Raw genomic sequence first — 26,711 nt, 5'->3', positions numbered from 1 at the left:
CCCCCCCCCCACTGGCCACAAAAAAACAGAATGCACAATATACCCGGTAACAATGTTTCCATTCCACTCAATGGTAAAACAGAATGCGCCACTCACAATATACCCGCCACTCACAATAAACCCGGCTACAATGTTTCCATTCCACTCACAGTGCATGTTAATGTTTGAGGGCAAAGTGAAGTGTTGACACATTTTAAAATGGACATCAATAAGTGTGTGTGTGGGGGGAGGGGTGAGGTGCCCAGGTGTTGAGCTATTTGAAGAGAAATCCCGAACTGTGTTTTCACAACAAACTCTGCAAGCCTTTTTACACATCTTTACACTACATATGCGCCCCCTTTGGGCCCTCTTTAACCATCTATGGGCCCTCATAGCTCTGTCTATGTGCCCTCTTTGTCACTGTCTATGATGATACTATTTTTTTTCTTTGAGGCTTCAGTTTAAACTAATTAGCTTTGAGGCTTCAGTTTAAACTATAATTAGCTTATCTCAGTAACATAACTCTCATGTAAGGTCACGAACAACAAAACTCAACTACAAAACATCTTTAGTATTTTTACCCAACTTACCCATCCAAGGTGGGAAATTGGAACTCACTGACCTATGTTCAAAGACATACAAAAACAACTCCAGGTTAGTTATTGCTGATAATTTGTCTGCTATGTCCACAGCAGGAGCAGTGAAGGTCGTGTCACCTATCAGCTGCCAACAGAAGATTCATCAATAGAATGTATACGTTCATTTAAAAACGATTTAAAATTGACAACAGATACTAAAAAAAACTGAATGAATGAAATATTTACATACAAGATAAGTGAATGTAATTATTTAGATAAGAAAAAAAAATGAATTCAAATTTATATTTACAGGAGTATAAAACAAATAAATAGTGTTCAGTCTCTCCACCATCAGTACTAATCATAAAACAAAGTGAATTATAGCCTCAGTTAAACAATTAGTAAACTCAATCAGTGGCGTGGTTAGAGGAGGGTGAAGGTTGCGGCTGATATTGACTGAAAAAAAGTAAAATGAGTCAATCAGTGGCGTGGTTAGAGGAGGGTGAGGGTTGCGACTGATATTGACTGAAAAAAAAGTAAAATGAGTCAACTCAATCAGTGGCGTGGTTAGAGGAGGGTGGTGGTTGCGACTGATATTGACTGAAGCTAGCTCAACTCGAAATACGCCTTTCTCAACGTTTTGTTCTGATATATTGTTTTGTCACGAATATTTTTTTTTTGTAAAATATGTGCATAACGTTACACCATACTTTCAAACCGAAAATATCAAAGCGTAGTTTATGTTCGAGGCTTTTGTAAAAGTTGGCTATTCCTATTCCCTTTAAGATGTGTCGTTGATGACAGATAGATTTACTGGCGTGTCATTCAGATAACTATCACCTCGCTCTGTTGGAAAGAAAAATTCAATGAATTGTGGACAGAATCCCCACTGAATCTCTTGATAGTTTTTTTTTAAAATGTACATAACAGCGGGTCAAGAACTTTTGTCAGTTATTTGTCAGTTCTACATTTCTTTGCTTTAGTTTCTCTTTTTTTTTAAAGATGTACTGGCAGAGTTTGAAAATACATAAGTGTATTTTTAAGTTTAGGGTTAAGTATTGACAATCTGATGGCCAAGTTAGAGGTGCTTAATATGTTGACACATTAGCTCAAAATGCTTTTGCAAAAGCTCTGCTGAGATCAAGTCTAGCATTTTAATTGATAAATAAGTTTGATTGATACTTAGTGTCTTAATTGCATTAAGAATCCTACATAATAAGCCTTTAAATAGAATTGACACACTTTTTTTACAGCTGTAACAAAGTATTGAAGGGAGGTAATTTTCTCATTAAAATAAAGAATATACCAACGATAAATTTTAGGACACAACTTTGTTAGCTAAGTTATGATGGGGTAAGCGATGACACAATGAGCAATCCGCGCCGTGTGGCACTAACTCTAGCGACGCGTCTGACTTGTTGCACTCTTACTGTTCAATCCAAATGCTGTCGAGAAGAATGGTGTGGTCAGCATGAAAACATCTCTTGTAGCTGTCTTCTTTCTAAAGCTAGTCAACCCTAACGCTTGGGTGAATCTAACAAAATGATATGAACCAGAGACCCTCGGTTTGACAAACAGGAGCTTTACACCGCAGCCAAAATAGTCATGTTATGAGCACGACACACACTGCACACGTCAAACGCTTGGGACACACGATCACGTGATACTTACATCAGAGAAGCTGATCATGGCTGCTGTGGCGTTGTGTGGGTCTGCCCAAGGCTTGTACATATAGTAGGACCAATCTAAAGATACACAATCACATTTTGTTTCAGTGTACACAACTCTAAGATTTCGATTCAATTGGATGAGATACAAACTAAATAGAACAGAACATTCACTTTCGGATTCTTTTGGTAATTCTTCGATTTAGACCATTGTGTATTGTTCTCGATTCCTGTTCAATTTTTGTTTTCATTTACAATTGATCCCAACAAAATCAACACACTTTCTAAAACATGAATCTAAGCTGATACACATCTAACCTGATACACATCTAAACTGATACACATCTAAACTGATACACATCTAAGCTGATACACATCTAAGCTGATACACATCTAACCTGATACACATTTAAGCTGATACACATCTAACCTGATACACATCTAAGCTGATACACATCTAAGCTGATACACATCTAAGCTGACACACATCTAACCTGCCATTGAACTAAAAGATATGTAAGGTTCCGTAGGTGGAGATGAAAATTGACGTAGTAGGGAGTAGTTGAAGAAGTCCGGTGGTTGGACGTGGTTGTGACTGTCTCTGACGAACTGAGCCTCGGTCATGTAGCTGCCAGTCGTGTCCTTTTCATTCTCGTTTTTCATTATTATGTCCACTGTAAGGTAGAACAACAAAGTAGAGTTAGGGTTATAGCAAGAGTGAATTGTTTGATAGAACTAAACTAGCAAGAGTGAATTGTTTGATAGAACTAAACTAGCAAGAGTGAATTGTTTGATAGAACTAAACTAGCAAGAGTAAATTGTTTGATAGAACTAAACTAGCAAGAGTGAATTGTTTGATAGAACTAAACTAGCAAGAGTGAATTGTTTGATAGAACTAAACTAGCAAGAGTGAATTGTTTGATAGAACTAAACTAGCAAGAGTGAATTGTTTGATAGAACTAAACTAGCAAGAGTGAATTGTTTGATAGAACTAAACTAGCAAGAGTGAATTGTTTGATAGAACTAAAATAGCAAGAGTGAATTGTTTGATAGATCTAAACTAGCAAGAGTGAATAGTTTGATAGAACTAAACTAGCAAGAGTGAATTGTTTGATAGAACTAAACTAGCAACAGTGAATTGTTTGATAGAACTAAATTAGCAAGAGTGAATTGTTTGATAGAACTAAACTAGCAAGAGTGAATTGTTTGATAGAACTAAACTACCAAGAGTGAATTGTTTGATAGAACTAAACTAGCAAGAGTGAATTGTTTGATAGAACTAAACTAGCAAGAGTGAATTGTTTGATAGAACTAAACTAGCAAGAGTAAATTGTTTGATAGAACTAAACTAGCAAGAGTGAATTGTTTGATAGAACTAAACTAGCAAGAGTGAATTGTTTGATAGAACTAAACTAGCAAGAGTGAATTGTTTGATAGAACTAAACTAGCAAGAGTGAATTGTTTGATAGAACTAAACTAGCAAGAGTGAATTGTTTGATAGAACTAAACTAGCAAGAGTGAATTGTTTGATAGAACTAAACTAGCAAGAGTGAATTGTTTGATAGAACTAAAATAGCAAGAGTGAATTGTTTGATAGATCTAAACTAGCAAGAGTGAATAGTTTGATAGAACTAAACTAGCAAGAGTGAATTGTTTGATAGAACTAAACTAGCAACAGTGAATTGTTTGATAGAACTAAATTAGCAAGAGTGAATTGTTTGATAGAACTAAACTAGCAAGAGTGAATTGTTTGATAGAACTAAACTACCAAGAGTGAATTGTTTGATAGAACTAAACTAGCAAGAGTGAATTGTTTGATAGAACTAAACTAGCAAGAGTGAATTGTTTGATAGATCTAAACTAGCAAGAGTGAATTGTTTGATAGAACTAAACTACCAAGAGTGAATTGTTTGATAGACCTAAACTAGCAAGAGTGAATTGTTTGATAGAACTAAACTCGCAAGAGTGAATTGTTTGATAGAACTAAATTAGCAAGAGTGAATTGTTTGATAGAACTAAACTAGCAAGAGTGAATTGTTTGATAGAACTAAACTAGCAAGAGTGAATTGTTTGATAGAACTAAACTAGCAACAGTGAATTGTTTGATAGAACTAAACTAGCAACAGTGAATTGTTTGATAGAACTAAATTAGCAAGAGTGAATTGTTTGATAGAACTAAACTAGCAAGAGTGAATTGTTTGATAGAACTAAACTACCAAGAGTGAATTGTTTGATAGAACTAAACTAGCAAGAGTGAATTGTTTGATAGAACTAAACTCGCAAGAGTGAATTGTTTGATAGAACTAAATTAGCAAGAGTGAATTGTTTGATAGAACTAAACTAGCAAGAGTGAATTGTTTGATAGAACTAAACTAGCAAGAGTGAATTGTTTGATAGAACTAAACTAGCAAGAGTGAATTGTTTGATAGAACTAAACTAGCAAGAGTGAATTGTTTGATAGAACTAAATTAGCAAGAGTGAATAGTTTGATAGAACTAAACTAGCAAGAGTGAATCGTTTGATAGAACTAAAATATCAAGAGTGAATCGTTTGATAGAACTAAAATATCAAGAATTAGAGCATTTAATAGCCTTTTCTTCAAGTCACTGATTGACACGCATGACTAGATTGACCTATGATATGAGTAGGACGTAATTATGTCCTCTTTAGAAGTGACGTCTGTAACATATAAGATAATAAGCATCTCAATATATTACCAGTTAGAGAGCCTTCATCTTTGACTAGACCAATCATCACAGACTTTGCATTCACGGCATCAGCTATTCCTTGTTTGGGATCCCGTAAAAGAAAAGTTCCGTCAACAACCGGAGAGAAGTCGTAATATGCAAAACCATGCTGTCCATGAACAATAAGACAGAATCAGACAAGGGCCGAAGAAGATTATTACAAACTGTGATCAAATAAGAACAAAACATGATTTTAACCATTTCTGACCAACTTTTAAAGGCAATTCTTAGTTTTGTTTTAGACATCATCGGCATTGACCTTTTATCATAGTTAAATAGGAGTCACGTTACTGAAGGCGTGTGTTTACATAATCGTTAGGTTATCAAATCTGTAATACGATCACTTGACTATGTACACGTGCAGAGCAGACAACATCCATGTTAGAGTTCTGAAACTGGATATTCACTCCAATTCAGATGAATTATTTCTGAATTATTTTTAATAAGTACAAAAAATCATGTGATTGATAAATAGTCACGTGCATGGCTGCCGAATCCATGTACTTATTTCTTTACTTTCAACAGGTTAGGATTGTTAGGATTGTAAAACGATTGAATTTCTGTGTTGATCTTTGACCTACGCTTTTTTTATGTAGGGGGCAGTAAAATGCATTTCTGCAGTCAGACGATGATAAAACAAAAAGGAGGGAGGGGGTGGCTTCACAAGCAAAAGGTGGAGAAACACTGTCCTAACCCAATGCTAAAGCATGCCATCTTCCCTAAATAACAGAAAATTGTAAGTGCCTACTTCAATGTGTCTGGAGCATAGTTGAGCAATACCCTCTACCCCACACAGTTACAAGCTAACATACAATAAGAACATCTATTCATACACATTATCCCAAAGACATTATAACTCAAACTTAAACATGCATAGCTTACTAACTTGTCAACAAAGGCCAACTAGCAACGAATATGACAGGTTATTCACTCTTGATGGTCAGAAGAGTGAAGGACATTGTAGGACCATGACATATAGCAGAGAAACTTTCAAAACGCAAAATTAGATTTTTTTTTTTTCAAACTTCAATCAAAAGAGAAAAAAAACTTAAAAAAAAACACAAAGCTTATTTAAAGTGTTATTGTAGCATCAGTTTGGATTCAGTCATGTCATTACGTTTGTAATAGATCTAGACTAACAATCATAAATATGTGCGATTAGAAATAATTTTACCAATGTTAGAGCATTTTCATTATTTTTAGATTTCTCAATGCGCTATGATCCAATCACTTATCTGGACCAGTTGGAACGGGGGAGGGGAGTGAGAAGGAAGGGGGGGTATCTTGTGAATGTTAGCGTGATCGCTTTATTCAATGTACTAAAAAAGGTGTATGACTTTGAACTCGATGACTCATGCCTCCTGAAGAACATACACCACTGAGCCAGTGAAGTGTTTTTGAAAATAGGTTTTATAGTTATTTGTTGTTAGTTTCAAACTTTTAAGCGACGACCTTTTTTTCTACACAAAGAATAAAGGGGACTTATTCAACGTACATCTGTCAATTACAATTTCTTTCCCCTGTTCATTGCCAAACAAAATAATTACCAATACTTAACTAGTTCGTTAATTTTAAAAATTTATATTTTGTTCTGTCAGGTTAAAAATTATTGTGGAAAATTTCAACTTGATCCAAGATTGGATGTGGAGGAAATAATGTGTATACACTTTTTTTTACCAGAGTGAGTTAATTGATATAAGCTTTATAATAAAAAAAAATAGGTGGACCTAAATAGAACATTTGTATATGAAAGACTTAATGACTCAATATGACCTGCAGAGCTGCAGGTATTAATGACTCAATCATCTCAATGTGGCAGCTGGGGTATTAATGACTCAATCATCTCAATGTGACAACTAGGGTTTGAATGACTCAATCATCTCAATGTGATAGATGGTGTATTAATGACTCAATTATCTCAATGTGATAGATGGTGTATGAATGACTCAATGTGACAGCTGGGGTATGAATGACTCAATGTGACAGCTGGTGTATGAATGACTCAATGTGAGAGCTGGGGTATGAATGACTCAATGTGACAGCTGGGGTATGAATGACTCAATGTGACAGCTGGTGTATGAATGACTCAATGTGACAGCTGGTGTATGAATGACTCAATGTGACAGCTGGTGTATGAATGACTCAATGTGACAGCTGGGGTATGAATGACTCAATGTGACAGCTGGGGTATGAATGACTCAATGTGACAGCTGGTGTATGAATGACTCAATGTGACAGCTGGGATATGAATGACTCAATGTGACAGCTGGGGTATGAATGACTCAATGTGACAGCTGGGGTATGAATGACTCAATGTGACAGATGGTGTATGAATGACTCAATGTGACAGCTGGGGTATGAATGACTCAATGTGACAGCTGGGGTATGAATGACTCAATGTGACAGCTGGTGTATGAATGACTCAATGTGACAGCTGGGGTATGAATGACTCAATGTGACAGCTGGGGTATGAATGACTCAATGTGACAGCTGGGGTATGAATGACTCAATGTGACAGCTGGGGTATGAATGACTCAATGTGAGAGCTGGGGTATGAATGACTCAATGTGACAGCTGGGGTATGAATGACTCAATGTGAGAGCTGGGGTATGAATGACTCAATGTGACAGCTGGTGTATGAATGACTCAATGTGAGAGCTGGGGTATGAATGACTCAATGTGACAGCTGGTGTATGAATGACTCAATGTGACAGCTGGTGTATGAATGACTCAATGTGACAGCTGGTGTATGAATGACTCAATGTGACAGCTGGTGTATGAATGACTCAATCTGACAGCTGGTGTATGAATGACTCAATGTGACAGCTGGGGTATGAATGACTCAATGTGACAGCTGGGGTATGAATGACTCAATGTGACAGCTGGTGTATGAATGACTCAATGTGACAGCTGGGGTATGAATGACTCAATGTGACAGCTGGGGTATGAATGACTCAATGTGACAGCTGGGGTATGAATGACTCAATGTGACAGCTGGGGTATGAATGACTCAATGTGAGAGCTGGGGTATGAATGACTCAATGTGACAGCTGGGGTATGAATGACTCAATGTGACAGCTGGGGTATGAATGACTCAATGTGAGAGCTGGGGTATGAATGACTCAATGTGACAGCTGGTGTATGAATGACTCAATGTGAGAGCTGGGGTATGAATGACTCAATGTGACAGCTGGTGTATGAATGACTCAATGTGACAGCTGGTGTATGAATGACTCAATGTGACAGCTGGTGTATGAATGACTCAATGTGACAGCTGGTGTATGAATGACTCAATCTGACAGCTGGTGTATGAATGACTCAATGTGACAGCTGGGGTATGAATGACTCAATGTGACAGCTGGGGTATGAATGACTCAATGTGACAGCTGGTGTATGAATGACTCAATGTGACAGCTGGGGTATGAATGACTCAATGTGACAGCTGGTGTATGAATGACTCAATGTGACAGCTGGTGTATGAATGACTCAATGTGACAGCTGGGGTATGAATGACTCAATGTGACAGCTGGTGTATGAATGACTCAATGTGACAGCTGGGGTATGAATGACTCAATGTGACAGCTGGGGTATGAATGACTCAATGTGACAGCTGGGGTATGAATGACTCAATGTGACAGCTGGGGTATGAATGACTCAATGTGACAGCTGGTGTATGAATGACTCAATGTGACAGCTGGTGTATGAGAGACTCAATGTGACAGCTGGTGTATGAATGACTCAATGTGACAGCTGGTGTATGAATGACTCAATGTGACAGCTGGTGTATGAATGACTCAATGTGACAGCTGGTGTATGAATGACTCAATGTGACAGCTGGGGTATGAATGACTCAATGTGACAGCTGGTGTATGAATGACTCAATGTGACAGCTGGTGTATGAATGACTCAATGTGACAGCTGGTGTATGAATGACTCAATGTGACAGCTGGTGTATGAATGACTCAATGTGACAGCTGGTGTATGAATGACTCAATGTGACAGCTGGGGTATGAATGACTCAATGTGACAGCTGGTGTATGAATGACTCAATGTGACAGCTGGGGTATGAATGACTCAATGTGACAGCTGGTGTATGAATGACTCAATGTGACAGCTGGGGTATGAATGACTCAATGTGACAGCTGGGGTATGAATGACTCAATGTGACAGCTGGTGTATGAATGACTCAATGTGACAGCTGGTGTATGAGAGACTCAATGTGACAGCTGGTGTATGAATGACTCAATGTGACAGCTGGTGTATGAATGACTCAATGTGACAGCTGGGGTATGAATGACTCAATGTGACAGCTGGTGTATGAATGACTCAATGTGACAGCTGGGGTATGAATGACTCAATGTGACAGCTGGTGTATGAATGACTCAATGTGACAGCTGGTGTATGAATGACTCAATGTGACAGCTGGTGTATGAATGACTCAATGTGACAGCTGGGGTATGAATGACTCAATGTGACAGCTGGGGTATGAATGACTCAATGTGACAGCTGGTGTATGAATGACTCAATAATGACTTTAGATACAACAAAAGTTGGCTACATAGAGTTTTTCTTCTGCTAAATCTAAAGACAGCTGCACTAGCCAGGTCCATGTACCCACACTAAGTCAGCTGCACTAGCCAGGTCCATGTACCCACACTAAGTCAGCTGCACTAGCCATGTCCATGTACCCACACTAAGTCCGGCCATACACACAACTTGACAGCCATTCTACACAAGTATACATACGTCATAATAATCATTGACTATTTCAGAGGCGTTGATCTTCTCCAGACACGCCCATGTCTGTAAGACGTCGTCTTTAAAATAGCAGCCTAAAGTTTTGAGATGGCTGTTAGGTCCTACGCTCTCTTCTTTGGGATCTGTAGACGGAATGACTGCCCAGTAAGCTGTTGGTGAGCCACTCATTAGAATGGCGTATTGGAAAAGACCTGAGATAAAAGTGTGAAGTTTGGATCAGTGCATAGATATATGTATTGTCATTATGATTATTTTACTAGCCCTCAGTTACGCCCGTTGATTTGTTCCCAGGCTATGTATTGTTTATTATAGAAAGACCCGCAAATGTACGCTCCCTCAGGCTTACATTTGGACCGCGAATTTTAGTATCTTTGACATAGAATTGGAACAGCCCGCTTTATGCCCCCCCCCCCCCCAAACATATATTTGTAACCCCACCCTCTACCTAAAATAAAGTTATTCATAAACCTGTTTATTCGTCGACTTTTCAGTTCTTTATTGAAATAGTTGATAGACTCTATGTTGCTGTTTGCCCCCCCCCTTTTTTTTTTACCTAGGGCGTGGCAATGTTCTACAGAGACTTTTTACCCCTAGACTTCTATTTCTCTTCCTGGCTCAGTGGAAGGAGTGACGTAAAAGAATGGACACGCCTCTCTCTTGACTTCAGAACAGCTGATGACCGAAAACAATGGAGGGATTTGGTTATGCGAACTATCACAGCACCCCTAGGACGAACTATCACAGCACCCCTAGGACGAACTATCACAGCACCCCTAGGACGAACTATCACAGCACCCCTATGACGAACTATCACAGCACCCCTAGGACGAACTATCACAGCACCCCTAGGACGAACTATCACAGCACCCCTATGACGAAAGTTGATGGACAGATGATGATGACCCACAGCACACACACATATATAGTTATACATACAATTCATTTTGTATTTATCAAGTGTACACACCAATGCAAGCAATCACACACCTTTATAAGGAAACAGAAATAAAATATGCTTTAAAAATACGGAAGTCTATTTCGTGTTACTCAACATTTGTGGGGTTAGGACGTGGATATAATGAACCTATCAAAATCGTTTCGTAGCGAGAACCCAAAAGGTAAAAGAAGCTTCTGTAAGAAATTTCATGTAAATCCGTTCGTTGGTTTCAGAGATCTCTTAATACATTGGAGATTTTCATACATGGAGGCAAATCTATTATTGGCAAGATTTGTGGTGCATCCGGTGTACAAACTAATGAAACTGTTGACACACACACACACACACACACACTGTTTTATAAGCTAGGAAATGATTTTGTTGTTGACTTTTTTGTCTTGCAGCCAAATGTTTTAAGTTCTTCCGTTTGTAGCTTTTATTTGGTTGGCAACATTGAAGATTGATTTACGGTCCTTGACATTGTCAATCCATAGCCCCCCCCCCCTACGGTCACCTCCGCATAGAGTCAAAGAAGCTTACTGTCTTCTATGATAAAATATCGTTTAAAAAATGTTGAAAAAAAAACCACTGCTAGATAGAATTGAAAATACGAAAAACATATATGTAACCCTGCCGGACCAAGTCAAACAACCCATATATGTAACCCTGCCGGACCAAGTCAAACAAAACATATATGTAACCCTGCCGGACCAAGTCAAACAAAACATATATGTAACCCTGCCGGACCAAGTCAAACAAAACATATATGTAACCCTGCCGGACCAAGTCAAACAAAACATATATGTAACCCTGCCGGACCAAGTCAAACAAAACATATTTGCATGTTTTTCGTATTTTCTATACAGTCGTTTACCCCTGCAGTCTTTGAACTAGATAGAATTGAGCCTCGTTTTAATCAAATTTAATAATCCAATAAAATATTGCTGTAAACCAGGAAACCTGTGGGTCGCGACCCTTTTTGGGGGTCGATTGACAATTTGTCGGGGGTCGCTCGATGGTTGAAAATATGGATTTGTGTGTGTGTGTGGGGGGGGGGGGTTAATTCTAACGTGAAACTAGACACACAGTTTTTTGTTTTTGTTTTTTTTTAAATATTGCAGACAACATCATCGTAATAGATTTCAAACATTTAAATTGTCGCATCAGAAATATGTTGAACTCTTCAAGTGAATGCGCATCAATGCATAACGTAGCGTTACAGCTGGGCGTGCGTTTTAAAACTCTTGCCGGACTGGCGTCTGTAAGGTCAGGAGGCAGTGTTAATATTAAGGTCCTTTTTTTTTCTTTTTTTTCTTGTTAAGGATACCTCAGTTTTCGCTTTAACATCAGTTGTCGAGTTTTCTGCATGTACATTAGTGAAAGCACAGTTACTTACTCATGAATGAAAATAATTTACTGTTTGGAGGGGGGGGGGGAAGGTCGCGGCGTAGTGAGGAATTGTAAAAAGGGATCGCCAAGCAAAAAAGGTTGAGAACCGTTTGTTGTAAACATATAGTATAGTCAATAATATGAACACTGACCTTGGGGAAAAACATTCGATGAATGTAGCATAGTACAGGACTATAGCGGGCGTAGTGGCTGAGAAATAAAGCTCTTGACCTTCGAACTTTAAAGTATCGTCTTTGGGTTCCGGTGAAAACTGGGATTTGAATTTCGGGATTTTTGGGTGTTTACCCAACTCTAATGTCCACTAACTCTAATGGGCACCTTAGGTTAATTAAGGAAAGCAAAGGCGATAGTCAATGTGTTGGCCACATGAAACTCTCGTTAACCCAGAAACAGATGACCTTTACAATATATCAATGTTGTTGTTGACATTTTTAAAAGTCACAGATCTATATCAGTTTGAAAATGTAACATATTACTTGGTTTCAAGTTACTCAACACAAGACCTCTGTTTACTATTTATTTATCCAATTGTATATCCGCAGCATGCCCTCTACAAGAAACGGCCCAATGAATTGTATTTATACCTTTAGAAATGGGAGACAAGATATGCACTCCTACATCTGCACCACCGGCGCTGTGGCCTTGAACTGTCACCCTGACAGGATCTCCACCAAAGAATGCAATATTTTCTTGCACCCAGGTCAAGGCCATAGTCTGGTCATAGAGTCCATAGTTACCTGGGATGTTTAGGTGAGGTACGCTGAGAAAACCTGAAAGTAGGTGTGAGTACGAGTACTAGTTATGTGCGAGTCTTTGAAAATATGCATACAGAAATATCAAGGTCGTCAAATGAATTTCTTTACCAAAAGCGTTATGAAGACAAGGTCAGGGGTCAATGTGACTTAAGAAGTAGTACACACAGACCTATATATATATATATATATATATATATATATATATATATATATATATATATATATATATATATATATATATATATATTCATTAGACTTGTTTCAGAAGTAGTTGTATATGTGTGAGTGTGTATATGTATGTTTGAATGTGTGTGAAGTGCGTGAGGTGAGAGAGTGTTTGTCAGTGAGCACGTGAGTACTTAAGTGTATAGTATTCAAACTCAGATTGAGTACTCTGGACTCTTCCCATTCTTTTAACTCTAGTCCACACGATATTTAAAAGCCCCCCCCTCCCAACTACTTTCCGAATTAGAGTTTGTCCAAAGTTGAGATGGTTAGTTTGATGCACGAGACCCTTGTGATGTCTGCAAGTAACAAAGACCTGCACTTACCAAGGACTCCCAGTCTATAGTTCAGTGTGACGACAATCATTGTCCCCTCACTAGCCAAGACATCGCCATGGAGCATGGAACCCATACCAGCCTCGTTAGAGCCGCCATGAATGTGAACCAACACAGGAAAAGGTTTCTCAAGGTTTGCCTGTCTTGAAAAGATGCAATCAAAGTATTATCCATGGATCTGGCCTCTACACTTCTTTACGCTATTGGAAACATTGAAAGATGGCTGTCTATATGTCAGGAAGCAAGTGTAACATCAAGTTATGCTCGAAAATGTAAAGATGCTTTAAATCTCACAGGATATATTTAAATTGAGTTCACACTTTATTTGTAGTAAAACAAAATGTTTTCAACAGGCGCAAGTCAAAAACTTAAGTAGAAACATGAATCATTGAGTTAATCTAACATTTTGCTGGCTAGTTAAGTTGATAGAGCGTCGCGCTTATTACGCGAATTTCTTTGGTTCGATAACCACACTTTTATTTGATTAAGATATAAATGTTTAGTTGACTCTAGTATTTGAACATAAAATATGAATTGTTGATTTTATAAAATATTACTTTTACATTAACAGTAACGATCTAGATGCAAATACAAACATACTAACACACAAACACACTCAGTAGGCTCCCATTAATAATGTACTTCGCCATGACGACCAAACTGATCTATTGATTTATCACAATTTGTTTTATGAACGCACTAGCCTTTATATTAAATGTACCATTATAACAAAACCTTACTAAGTTGTGGTCATTTTAACGAGCACATTGCTTACCTCTTAGATGTGACAGGAACATAAATGGTGACCAGACACAAGACAGTGCTTACCTCTTAGATGTGACAGGAACATAAATGGTGACCTGTCATAAGACAGTGCTTACATCTTAGATGTGACAGGAACATAAATGGTGACCAGACACAAGACAGTGCTTGCCTCTTAGATGTGACAGGAACTTAAATGGTGACCTGTCACAAGACATTGCTTACCTCTTAGATGTGACAGGAACATAAATGTTGACATGCAGACAGTCTTCTGTCATTCTGCCATCAAAGTCAGGATTGTGGTCTCTAATGTAATGTAGATCTATCCACGACTGCATGCAAGCAGACGGCTGGTTGGTAGCGTCCCGAACACCTTTCCAAGATGAGGGCGCCACTGGACGCTGAAAACCAAATGAATTTCTCAATCAACACACACACACATACAGATCTAGATTTAACAATGCGTAAAGAATAATATCTGAATGAACACTTGACCTGTGACCCGATAAAATTATTTTTGTCGTTGTCAAGGAAGGAATATATTGTAGAAACTTATTTATTTAATAAGCAAAGGTAATCAATCCATAGTTATGTATAAAAGAAGAATTATAGTTTGTTGACTATTTGAAACGTAAGCTAGTCATATACTGTTTGCATTGATAACTTGAATGTTGCCACAGAGAGGGGAAGGAACTCTTTCTAAGTTTAAACTTTACGACGTAGATCTGCATATCTTCTAGGTCTAGATCTCCTATGGCAGTGATGCCCAAAATACGGCCCGCGGGCCAGATCCGGCCCGCGACGTGGATCCATCAGGCCCGCCGAAATGTCGGCAAAAAGTGTAGAAATCTCCCGTCCAGAAAAAAAAGGTTGAAAAAATGTATCTTTACCTGCGTTTGGGCCCTCACTTTTTCTCCGATGGATTGGTATTGTGATCTTTAACATTTATGTGTTTATGAATTGGAACTCAGAATGTAGACTCTACCAGGAAAAGTGAACCTATCTTTACTTTTTTTGTTGAACGTGATAATAAGCCGATATATTTATTTGATCAAGAAAGTGTCTGGACTGTTTAATAAAGCGACAACATAAAAAAGGCATTGTAAAATAAATATGGCGGCATTATTGGTTTGAGTCGCAAATAAAAAGATTGTTAAACTAGAGCCTAAAAATTGGAGGATCCATGTGAATATTTACCAAAAAGAGACCAGAAAAATGAGTCGGTTGTAAAGCTATCTACACTGTTGCTCACATTTTAAGTAGAGAAATAAAGCTGTTTTCTGACGCGTGAAAAAAATATGTCAAATAACATATTAATTAAGTATTAAATTCACAATTTCTACTAAAATAGTTTCAGAACAATTTAATTTCGTTTTTGAAACTTTTCGGTCATGTGGCCCGCGAGACAAGTATCGGAAATTAAAACGGCCTGCTGGTCGAATTAGGTTGGGCATCACTGTCCTATGGGTTCAGCCAATGCTTCAGTGCTATACATTTGACAGGGAAACTTTAAATGAAGTAGAGAAGGACATAATTTAGTATTGAATTATTTTAGAACTATTAGACATTTGTATGATCAACTCTACACTGCAAAAGACAAGTACAAACAAGGTTACAAAGACAGTTTGTGTGGAAACACTAACTCTAAATCGGACCCCGAAGTTGTCCACCCAGGCAGGTGAAAGTGAAGTTAGATGTGAACCTGTCCTAAATGATGTCATATGATGATTATCTAAATAATCAAATAGTATTGTAAAGGGTCAATCTCTCATTCAAAGCCTTTCCGTATAAAAAAAATAAAATTCCTTTTGTTGTGTGCATGCTGCTGCATTGTAGGTCACGCGATAATATGAAAAAAACTACTTATTAATTGTTGTTTTAAATTGAATTCCACTTATATGCATTTTAAATAGATTTTTTTCTCTTTAAAAATAAAAGTTAAGATTTTTTTGTAAATTTAGTTCTCAGTATTACAGAACTTACTTTACTTTGCAATACACTTGTAGAAAAAAAAATATTTTTTTTAAATAAAAAATAAAAAAACAACCGTTTGCATATTTGTGTTAAAAAATATGGTAAATAGTCATCTCCCGTGTTTGTTACTATAAATCAGCGATTCCCAAAGTGGTCTATATAGACCCCCAGGGGTCTACGAAGACTTTCAAGGGGTCTACGAAAGTGAAAAAACAAATTGGGGGTCCATGAGATGTCCAAGGGGGTCTATGATAATAGATTTCATATAAGCAGGTCGTGACTTTAATTTTTACATCCCATTAATGTAATTCTTCACACTATATATAATTTGTAACTTAGTTAATCATTTAAATATTTATCCTACTATTCAAACGAAAAATTGTTGTATTTAATTTCAATACTAATTAAAATAACTTAATTTTGTCTTCATGTAAATAATGTTTAACAAAAAGAAATGTAGACTGTCTAGCGTTGATTATATAAAATTGTTCATTCTTTCCTTGTCAACCGAGCGGTTACCGATTGCCTTTTTTATCACGATATGAAACTAATTACGCTTGAGGATCATCTGCGACAATATCACCCTGATAAAAAGATATAGATTTGAAAAACTTTTGAACATTCAAAGATAAAGTTCATAATAGACCCACAAAATCTCTATTCAACATCATGTAGAGAAGATGGTGGTTTATGAGTCTTACAATATCTGTTCACTTATAGCAAAATAAGGGTGTGGTGGTAGTTGGCGCTTGACTTCCGTAATTGGGGTCCTGGGTTCGAATCTCTGTGAATTTTGAATTTCAGGATTTTCAGGGCTCCCCTGAGTCCACCCATCTCTAATGGGTACCTGGATTATGTTAGTAAAAGTAAAGGCGGTTGGTCGTTGTTCTGTCCACATGACACCCTGCTCGTTAACCGTTGGCCAAAGAAACAGATGACCATAACACCATCACAATGTCTGAAAGGGGAAATTTACTTATTTCTGGCAAAATGCGGAAAACACCATAGGTAAAACATTGATTTTTACCAGCCGTTGTAGTTTCAAAACCTGTTTTACACAAACCCACATCTGATATTCTGTAATTCTTTGCAAACGACATATATAAGTTTGGGCTCAACAGCGTCACAGGTTCTGACAGGATGAAGTGGTGTGTGCTGCAAACTGCATTATGGTCGCCGGCTCCTTATTTTTCCTCAGGTTAACCCACAAATCCTTTCCCATGTTTGAGTTGCAAGACAGGAGAGTTTTGAATTCAGTTTTACTTCTGCTAGGTGGGTAGCCAGCCAAGACTAATGAGCCCTTTATGCTCGAAGCTTACTGGTTTAGGCGACAGTCACTCGCCTTCGCTCTTTCTCCCGATAGTGATAACATCTTCGCGCGGACTCAATATTTGAGCAACACATGAAACATCAAGAAATACGCGAGAAACTGCTCTTTGCGAAAACTGTTACAATGATACTTAAAGCCATTGTGTTTGGAGATTCCAGCAAAACATATTGCTATTTGAATTGGTTTTGAATTTTATCAATAAAAAAGAGAGATCTCTAAAATCTCTAATATGTAGCTTTAAATTACCTTTTCACTTTTCAACTCTCTACAGATAGAAATAAGGAGGCGTTTTGGCTGAGCGGTAAAGTGCTTGGCTTCCCGAGGGTCCCGAGTTTGAATCCTGTTGAAGACTTGGATTTTTAATTTCGGGATCTTTTGGGCGCCTCTGAGGCCACCCAGCTCTCTAATGGGTACCTGACATTAGTTGGGGAAAGTAAAGGCTGTTGGTCGTTGTATGGCCACATGACACCCTCGATAATCGTAGGCCACAAAAACAGATAACCTTTCATCATCTGCTCTATAGACCACAAGGTCTGAGGGGAACTTTACTTTTTGTACAGATAGAAATTAGTTTTAAAAATGTTGAATTTGCAAAAATTTGAAAGTTAAGCAGGGGGTCTACCGAAAACCAGAAAACATGGAAAGGGGTCTACGAGACAAAAAATTTGGGAACCACTTCTATAAATAGTGAATAGTTGTAAAAATGGTGTATTTTTATGAAAAAACTGCTTGCATGGTTGATTTTAATAATTAAATTTTTCTCTTTCAGAAAAGAAAAAAAATTAGACATTGCTTCAGAACTTAGTAAGGTTCAAAATAGCATGATGTCGGATTTTCACCATCTGTTCTAGTTTACGAGATCTAAACAGGACGGACGGACAGACCACACAATATTAATAGCGTCCATTCTGCTCTTGGGGGCCGCTAAAAAACGCAAGCCAAATTTAATTTTAAGATAATTGTGGCCAACTATCAAAGATTATTAGTTGTAGCTTGGTGATAAGATTTAAAATTGAACCTTTATTCTCAGTTGAGATACACATTGTATAAACAAAAATGAAAGGAACATAGTGTAACAAGAAAAAAAAATATATGCAAGAAAAGAGAGACTGTTTAAACATGAATATAACATCTATATATGATATAACCAAGAAAGACACACTGTGTACGCCAGAAGAGAGGCATTGTATAAGCAACCTAACAGACACATTGTTTAAGCAAGCAAACAGATAGCAGTAAGTATAATTTTGAACCTTAAATCTTGACAGTTGGAGACAAAACTAGAATAGGAATGTTACCTGAAATCTTAGTTTACCCACTGGCGGGGCGGCGAACGGCACCCCTAGGTATCTCTCCACCTCTCTCCCGTTAGGGCGCTTGTATACGTAACCTCTTATGTGTCCATACACCGTCTGTCTGACTGGGTGCGTGGTATCCAGCTGCTGGTCAGTACGTCCAGTCAGAGTGTGGAGCAAGATGACCATTAAAGTACACCAAGAAGAAGACATGATTGGAATCTGAAACGAACATTTTAAATCTCGTGTTTTACTGGAACAAAAACAACAACAACATTCCTTCCTCACACAAACACCATTTAGTTTGAATCTACAAGTTCTCTGCTATTTGTCTGTATAAAATTAGATGTGACTTTTCTGTTTTAGATTGAACCATCAAAGATCTAATGTATCAATCACTTGGTTGTTTCTTCTCTCTCTGTCGGGATGCTTGGAAAGGGACTGAATGTCACCAAACATAGACGAATGCCCAATGTATAGGCCTACTAAGATAAGTGAATTGGTTGCTCAACAAACACTCATCTTGCTAATAAGATAATAATAATGTAAAATACAAGATTACAAAGAGAGCGTTATCACACAAATTCAGGATCCACCGGATACGCCAATGAACAAGGAATATTCAAGCCATGGTTTTGTTTTGATTATCTAAAGCAGTGTTTCCCAAATAGTGTTCCGCAGAATCCTTTTGTTTCGCTAGGCCTAAATGGGTGTTCCTCGAACTTCTTGAATAATTAATAATTAAATCTCTCTTTTAAAAAAGCAAAGTGTTCTGCTAACTACTCTGAATGTGCGAAGTGTTCCGTTAAGGGAACAGTTTGGGAACCACTGGAAATACCATTTCAAAGCTTGATGTCAGGTGTACACGGAGGACATGTCACGACTGCGCGATAAAAAGTAATCCCTTTTATAGATATCTATAGCGAATGTCCGGATCGAAACTCTTTAAAAAAAAACCACAATGAATGACTATTTTATTCATTAAGTTAGTTAATAAATGGTGGAAAAAATGAGCCATTAACATTTTTTAACTGTAACCTTAGATGAATTAGGTTTAAATTTTGTTTGTACTGTTGCGCGAATCTATCAATGAAGCCATATAGTTCTCAATGAATTCTGTGACCTATTATACAGGCTTACCCAGTCAACAATCTGTTATTAAAAATGTTGTGTGTGTGTGTGTGTGTGTGTGTGTGTAAAGGTAAAAGTGTGTGTTTTTAACTCAAACAAATAAAATACTTGCAGGATTCATGTTCAAAACAAAACGTTCACTTTCAAATGTGACAAAGTGACGCCGTTGCACCATGGCGGTATTGGATTGTCAATCTTTTCTAGTTGTGTGCGTTTTAAACGGGTGGGACGGATGGACGCAGATACAGATCACGCTACACATGCTTTTCCCATTCAAATGGCGCTAAAACTGGACAGGTCACACAATCATATTTCCTGGTAAAGAGCCAAGGAGTAAAGACTGACTAGCTATACAATTTCAAGCATTGCAAAGAGTTTAGAAGGATACAGAATACCTTTGCCTAGATTTTCTAGAAGTTTAAGAACTCCAAAGATCCATATAGAAACGAAGACCAGACCTAAGCCATACTGGTCATACATCAGAGTCAGACCTGGACCACACCACTGATTTAAAAGTTAATAATTCGAATTAAACAGAAATTAACTAAAATTATTTGTCTCAAAATGCATTAAAATAAGCACCTCGCCGTCTTTATATCGACACAAGCTGACGATTGGTTCAACGAACAATGATCTTGGTAACCAGTTTCAAATAGATCTAGGGTCAAGCTGACGATTGGTTCAACGAACAATGATCTTGGTAACCAGATTCAAATAGATCTAGGGTCAAGCTGATGATTGGTTCAACGAACAATGATCTTGCTAACCAGATTCAAATAGATCTAGGGTCAAGCTGATGATTGGTTCAACGAACAATGATCTTGCTAACCAGATTCAAATAGATCTAGGGTCAAGCTGATGATTGGTTCAACGAACAATGATCTTGCTAACCAGATTCAAATAGATCTAGGGTCAAGCTGATGATTGGTTCAACGAACAATGATCTTGCTAACCAGATTCAAATAGATCTAGGGTCAAGCTGATGATTGGTTCAACGAACAATGATCTTGCTAACCAGATTCAAATAGATCTAGGGTCAAGCTGATGATTGGTTCAACGAACAATGATCTTGCTAACCAGATTCAAATAGATCTAGGGTCAAGCTGATGATTGGTTCAACGAACAATGATCTTGCTAACCAGATTCAAATAGATCTAGGGTCAAGCTGATGATTGGTTCAACGAACAATGATCTTGCTAACCAGATTCAAATAGATCTAGGGTCAAGCTGATGATTGGTTCAACGAACAATGATCTTGCTAACCAGATTCAAATAGATCTAGGGTCAAGCTGATGATTGGTTCAACGAACAATGATCTTGCTAACCAGATTCAAATAGATCTAGGGTCAAGCTGATGATTGGTTCAACGAACAATGATCTTGCTAACCAGATTCAAATAGATCTAGGGTCAAGCTGATGATTGGTTCAACGAACAATGATCTTGCTAACCAGATTCAAATAGATCTAGGGTCAAGCTGATGATTGGTTCAACGAACATTGATCTCGCTAACCAGATTCAAATAGATCTAGGGTCAAGCTGATGATTGGTTCAACGAACAATGATCTTGCTAACCAGATTCAAATAGATCTAGGGTCAAGCTGATGATTGGTTCAACGAACAATGATCTTGCTAACCAGATTCAAATAGATCTAGGGTCAAGCTGATGATTGGTTCAACGAACAATGATCTTGCTAACCAGATTCAAATAGATCTTGGGTCAAGCTGATGATTGGTTCAACGAACAATGATCTTGCTAACCAGATTCAAATAGATCTAGGGTCAAGCTGATGATTGGTTCAACGAACAATGATCTTGCTAACCAGATTCAAATAGATCTTGGGTCAAGCTGATGATTGGTTCAACGAACAATGATCTTGCTAACCAGATTCAAATAGATCTAGGGTCAAGCTGATGATTGGTTCAACGAACAATGATCTTGCTAACCAGATTCAAATAGATCTAGGGTCAAGCTGATGATTGGTTCAACGAACAATGATCTTGCTAACCAGATTCAAATAGATCTAGGGTCAAGCTGATGATTGGTTCAACGAACAATGATCTTGCTAACCAGATTCAAATAGATCTAGGGTCAAGCTGATGATTGGTTCAACGAACAATGATCTTGGTAACCAGATTCAAATAGATCTAGGGTCAAGCTGATGATTGGTTCAACGAACAATGATCTTGCTAACCAGATTCAAATAGATCTAGGGTCAAGCTGATGATTGGTTCAACGAACAATGATCTTGCTAACCAGATTCAAATAGATCTAGGGTCAAGCTGATGATTGGTTCAACGAACAATGATCTTGCTAACCAGATTCAAATAGATCTAGGGTCAAGCTGATGATTGGTTCAACGAACAATGATCTTGCTAACCAGATTCAAATAGATCTAGGGTCAAGCTGATGATTGGTTCAACGAACAATGATCTTGCTAACCAGATTCAAATAGATCTAGGGTCAAGCTGATGATTGGTTCAACGAACAATGATCTTGCTAACCAGATTCAAATAGATCTAGGGTCAAGCTGATGATTGGTTCAACGAACAATGATCTTGCTAATCAGATTCAAATAATCTGTATTAAAAATATGACCAAAAAAAAAAAAAAAAGAAAACCAGATTTAATTGGTCTGATTAATCAGAAATGAATTAGAAGTTGTTTAAAGGCCAAAGATTACCTGAAGTAAAGAAGGAAGTGTTAGGAAAGAGATAGGGAAGGGGTGGGGATGTTCACAAAATTCAACACACAATTTTTTGGAGAGTCGGGTTTTTTTTATCAGTCATTAAATAACTTTTTAAAATTCTATAAATTAATTCTTTGTAAGATTAGACGTCGTGACTAGAAGCTGACAATTTGTTCTAAATATAAGTCGAACTATAACTCCGTAGATCCAATCAAAACTTGTAGTTTGTAGACGTGTACACAAAAAAAAACTTGTAGTTTGTAGACGTGTACACAAAAAAAGACATGAATAAAATTGATTATAGAGGAAACTTAATCCCATGCTAAGGGAGATAAGCGAAGAAATTCGCTTGCAGCTCCATGTTACTTTGCTGTTTGTAAATATTGAGCTATACATTGGGAGTTGTGGATTTAGAACTGACATGAGTTGAAATAGTGTCTGCCTGTCTGTCTTTCTATCCTTGGCTAAGCCTATTAATCTATCTGTAGATATCCTTGGCTAAGCCTATTAATCTGTAGATATCCTTGGCTAAGCCTATTAATCTATCTGTAGATATCCTTGGCTAAGCCTATTAATCTATCTGTAGATATCCTTGGCTAAGCCTATTAATCTGTAGATATCCTTGGCTAAGCCTATTAATCTATCTGTAGATATCCTTGGCTAAGCCTATTAATCTATCTGTAGATATCCTTGGCTAAGCCTATTAATCTGTAGATATCCTTGGCTAAGCCTATTAATCTGTAGATATCCTTGGCTAAGCCTATTAATCTATCTGTAGATATCCTTGTTTTTCCGTGAATCCATTTTTTCTTTATTTTTTAATCTGTATTTTCTTCCTCCATTATAATCCCCCCCCCCTCTCTCTCTATCTCTCTCTATAATTCTTTCATTGATGTAGTTTTAAAATTCTGTTAGCTATTGCTATCCCTGGCTATTAATTAATGCATAGAGTAGATTGATTGAGTGCATCATATCTATTGCACAGTTTCTACTTTCTAAGTATTTCAAAGAACTTACTTTCTAAGTATTTCATTGAGCTTACTTTCTAGGTATTTCACAAAACTTACTTTCTAGGTATTTCACAGAACTTACTTTCTAGGTATTTCACAGAACTTACTTTCTAAGTATTTCATTGAGCTTACTTTCTAGGTATTTCACAGAACTTACTTTCTAGGTATTTCACAGAACTTACTTTCTAGGTATTTCACAGAACTTACTTTCTAAGTACTTCACAGGGCCTTCTTTCTAAGTATTTCACAATACCTACATTCCAGTGTTTCACAGTACCTACTTTCTTGGTATTTCACAGACCTTCTTTTTAAGTATTTCAAAGAACTTACTATCTAGTTATTTCACAGTACATAATTTTTAGTTATTTCACACAATCTTTTTCTAGGTACTTCACAGTACCTCATTTATAAGTATTTCGCATAACTTACATTTTAAGTATTTCACTGTATCTAGTTTCACCGAACCTATTTCTAAGTATGTCACAGAACCAAATTCTAAGTATTTCACAGAACCTATTTCTTAGTATTTCACAGAACCTACTTTGTAAGTATTTCACAGAACCTAATTCTAAGTATTTCACAGAACGTATTTCTAAGTATTTCACAGAACCTACTTTGTAAGTATTTCACAGAACCTACTTTGTAAGTATTTCACAGAACCTACTTTGTAAGTATTTCACAGAACCTACTTTGTAAGTATTTCTCAGAACCTACTTTCTAAGTATTTCACGGACTATTTACAATTTGTGAAACATAAATAATTGAGTTACATCAGACATGAAAATAAATCTATGTGATTTAATTTGTTAGGAAAACAGCAGGGTCACACAGTGTCCTGTAACTAGAGCTTTTAGTTGAACAATTATGAAAGAATCTCACTGGATGACAACAGTTACAAAAGATCTGTTTGAATTTTGTCAGCATAGAACTGCATCACGTGACGTCGGAATTAAAACACACCTGACACGTGCCACAGGAGAAAACACAAGACAATCCGATGGCTGAACAGAATGGACACATATGAACTCAAGCCTTGTAGCTGTCTCCAGATAAAATGTGGCCAATTTTCTGACTCCATCCAAAACACCGAAAGTATAAAACAAAAAAAAAAAACAAAACAAACAAGATTTACTGTTGCCAACCCAACATGTTACTGAATTCAGTGTGTGAGAGTGTGTGAGTGTCGACCTACTGGGGGCTGTTAATTGATCTGTCCGCACCAGAGATTTGTCTAATGTAAACAGTCTCAGAGAGTCTGGTTTAGAATGTCTTAAGTCTGCAAAAACTTTATTAAAAAAAAGGTTTGCCATGTTGAGATGTTTCCAAACAGAACGATTACCTGCCCTTTGTTCTCATTGACACGTAAAGTATACAATAATATTTTTAATTGCAGGTAGAGCTATGTCACTTTTAGATCTATGTACAAACAATGTCACTTTTAGATCTATGTACAAACAATGTCACTTGTAGATCTATGTACAAACTATGTCACTTTTAGATCTATGTACAAACAATGTCACTTTTAGATCTATGTACAAACAATGTCACTTGTAGATCTATGTACAAACTATGTCACTTTTAGATCTATGTACAAACTATGTCACTTTTAGATCTATGTACAAACTATGTCACTTTTAGATCTATGTACAAACTATGTCACTTTTAGATCTATGTACAAACAATGTCACTTGTAGATCTATGTACAAACTATGTCACTTGTAGATCTATGTACAAACTATGTCACTTGTAGATCTATGTACAAACTATGTCACTTTTAGATCTATGTACAAACTATGTCACTTTTAGATCTATGTACAAACAATGTCACTTTTAGATCTATGTTCAAACTATGTCACTTTTAGATCTATGTACAAACAATGTCACTTTTAGATCTATGTACAAACAATGTCACTTGTAGATCTATGTACAAACTATGTCACTTTTAGATCTATGTACAAACTATGTCACTTTTAGATCTATGTACAAACTATGTCACTTTTAGATCTATGTACAAACAATGTCACTTGTAGATCTATGTACAAACTATGTCACTTTTAGATCTATGTACAAACAATGTCACTTTTAGATCTATGTACAAACTATGTCACTTGTAGATCTATGTACAAACTATGTCACTTTTAGATCTATGTACAAACTATGTCACTTTTAGATCTATGTACAAACTATGTCACTTTTAGATCTATGTACAAACTATGTCACTTTTAGATCTATGTACAAACAATGTCACTTGTAGATCTATGTACAAACTATGTCACTTTTAGATCTATGTACAAACAATGTCACTTGTAGATCTATGTACAAACTATGTCACTTTTAGATCTATGTACAAACAATGTCACTTGTAGATCTATGTACAAACAATGTCACTTGTAGATCTATGTACAAACTATGTCACTTTTAGATCTATGTACAAACTATGTCACTTTTAGATCTATGTACAAACAATGTCACTTGTAGATCTATGTTCAAACAATGTCACTTGTAGATCTATGTACAAACAATGTCACTTGTAGAGCTATGTACAAACAATGTCACTTGTAGAGCTATGTACAAACAATGTACAAATAATGTCCTGTGTAAATCTGAGTATAAAGTAAGTCCCTTTTCATCCTATAGCTTCCAGTATAGGAGGTAGATTACAAAATGTTAAGCTGCTCTTTTAGTTTCCCGTATCTGATGCACCATTAGGCCTACTTGAAAGTATCAACATGTCAAATTTGTCAAAATGTCTCCAGAGACATTTTCTGAAAGAATGTTCTAGACTCTGCAAGTGTTGTAGCGCCTGGTCATACAGAATTGCTTCTTGAAACTGAATGTCTGCAAGCTCATACTTCCAAGATCTATCTATACATACCCTTGTGTTGGTGTCTCCGGAAATAGAGACGTTGACTTTTCTTTAAGCAAGAACATTTCAATTCTTATTAGTCTAAACATAATACATAACTACATGTAAGTCTAAACATAACTACATATAAGTCTAAACATAATACATAACTACATATATGTCTAAACATAATACATAACTACATACAAGCCTAAACATAATACATAACTACATACAAGTCTAAACATAATACATAACTGCATATAAGTCTAAACATAATACATA

At 36.9% G+C, this 26,711-nt stretch overlaps 1 protein-coding gene across 2 annotated transcripts in view; it reads right to left on the bottom strand.

The window, feature by feature from the left end:
• The window catches only part of LOC106063087 (acetylcholinesterase-like), a 51,456-nt gene that overhangs the window by 3,529 nt on the left and 21,216 nt on the right, over positions 1-26,711 (bottom strand). For both annotated transcript variants that reach the window (XM_056030743.1, XM_056030744.1), the window contains exons 3-11: positions 18,756-18,974; positions 14,379-14,554; positions 13,383-13,534; positions 12,661-12,846; positions 9,718-9,920; positions 4,942-5,080; positions 2,719-2,898; positions 2,229-2,302; positions 570-702 (exon numbers count right to left, since the gene is read on the bottom strand). In XM_056030743.1, coding sequence (XP_055886718.1) covers positions 570-702; positions 2,229-2,302; positions 2,719-2,898; positions 4,942-5,080; positions 9,718-9,920; positions 12,661-12,846; positions 13,383-13,534; positions 14,379-14,554; positions 18,756-18,965 — 1,453 coding nt within the window. In that variant the 5' untranslated portion in view covers positions 18,966-18,974. The remainder of the gene's footprint in view (positions 1-569; positions 703-2,228; positions 2,303-2,718; positions 2,899-4,941; positions 5,081-9,717; positions 9,921-12,660; positions 12,847-13,382; positions 13,535-14,378; positions 14,555-18,755; positions 18,975-26,711) is intronic.

Source organism: Biomphalaria glabrata, chromosome 5 (genome assembly GCF_947242115.1).
Source record: "Biomphalaria glabrata chromosome 5, xgBioGlab47.1, whole genome shotgun sequence".
NCBI classification, from domain to species: Eukaryota; Metazoa; Mollusca; class Gastropoda; family Planorbidae; genus Biomphalaria; species Biomphalaria glabrata.
The sequence above is the reverse complement of the archived record's forward strand: the minus strand, read 5'-3'. Positions and strand labels throughout refer to the sequence as shown.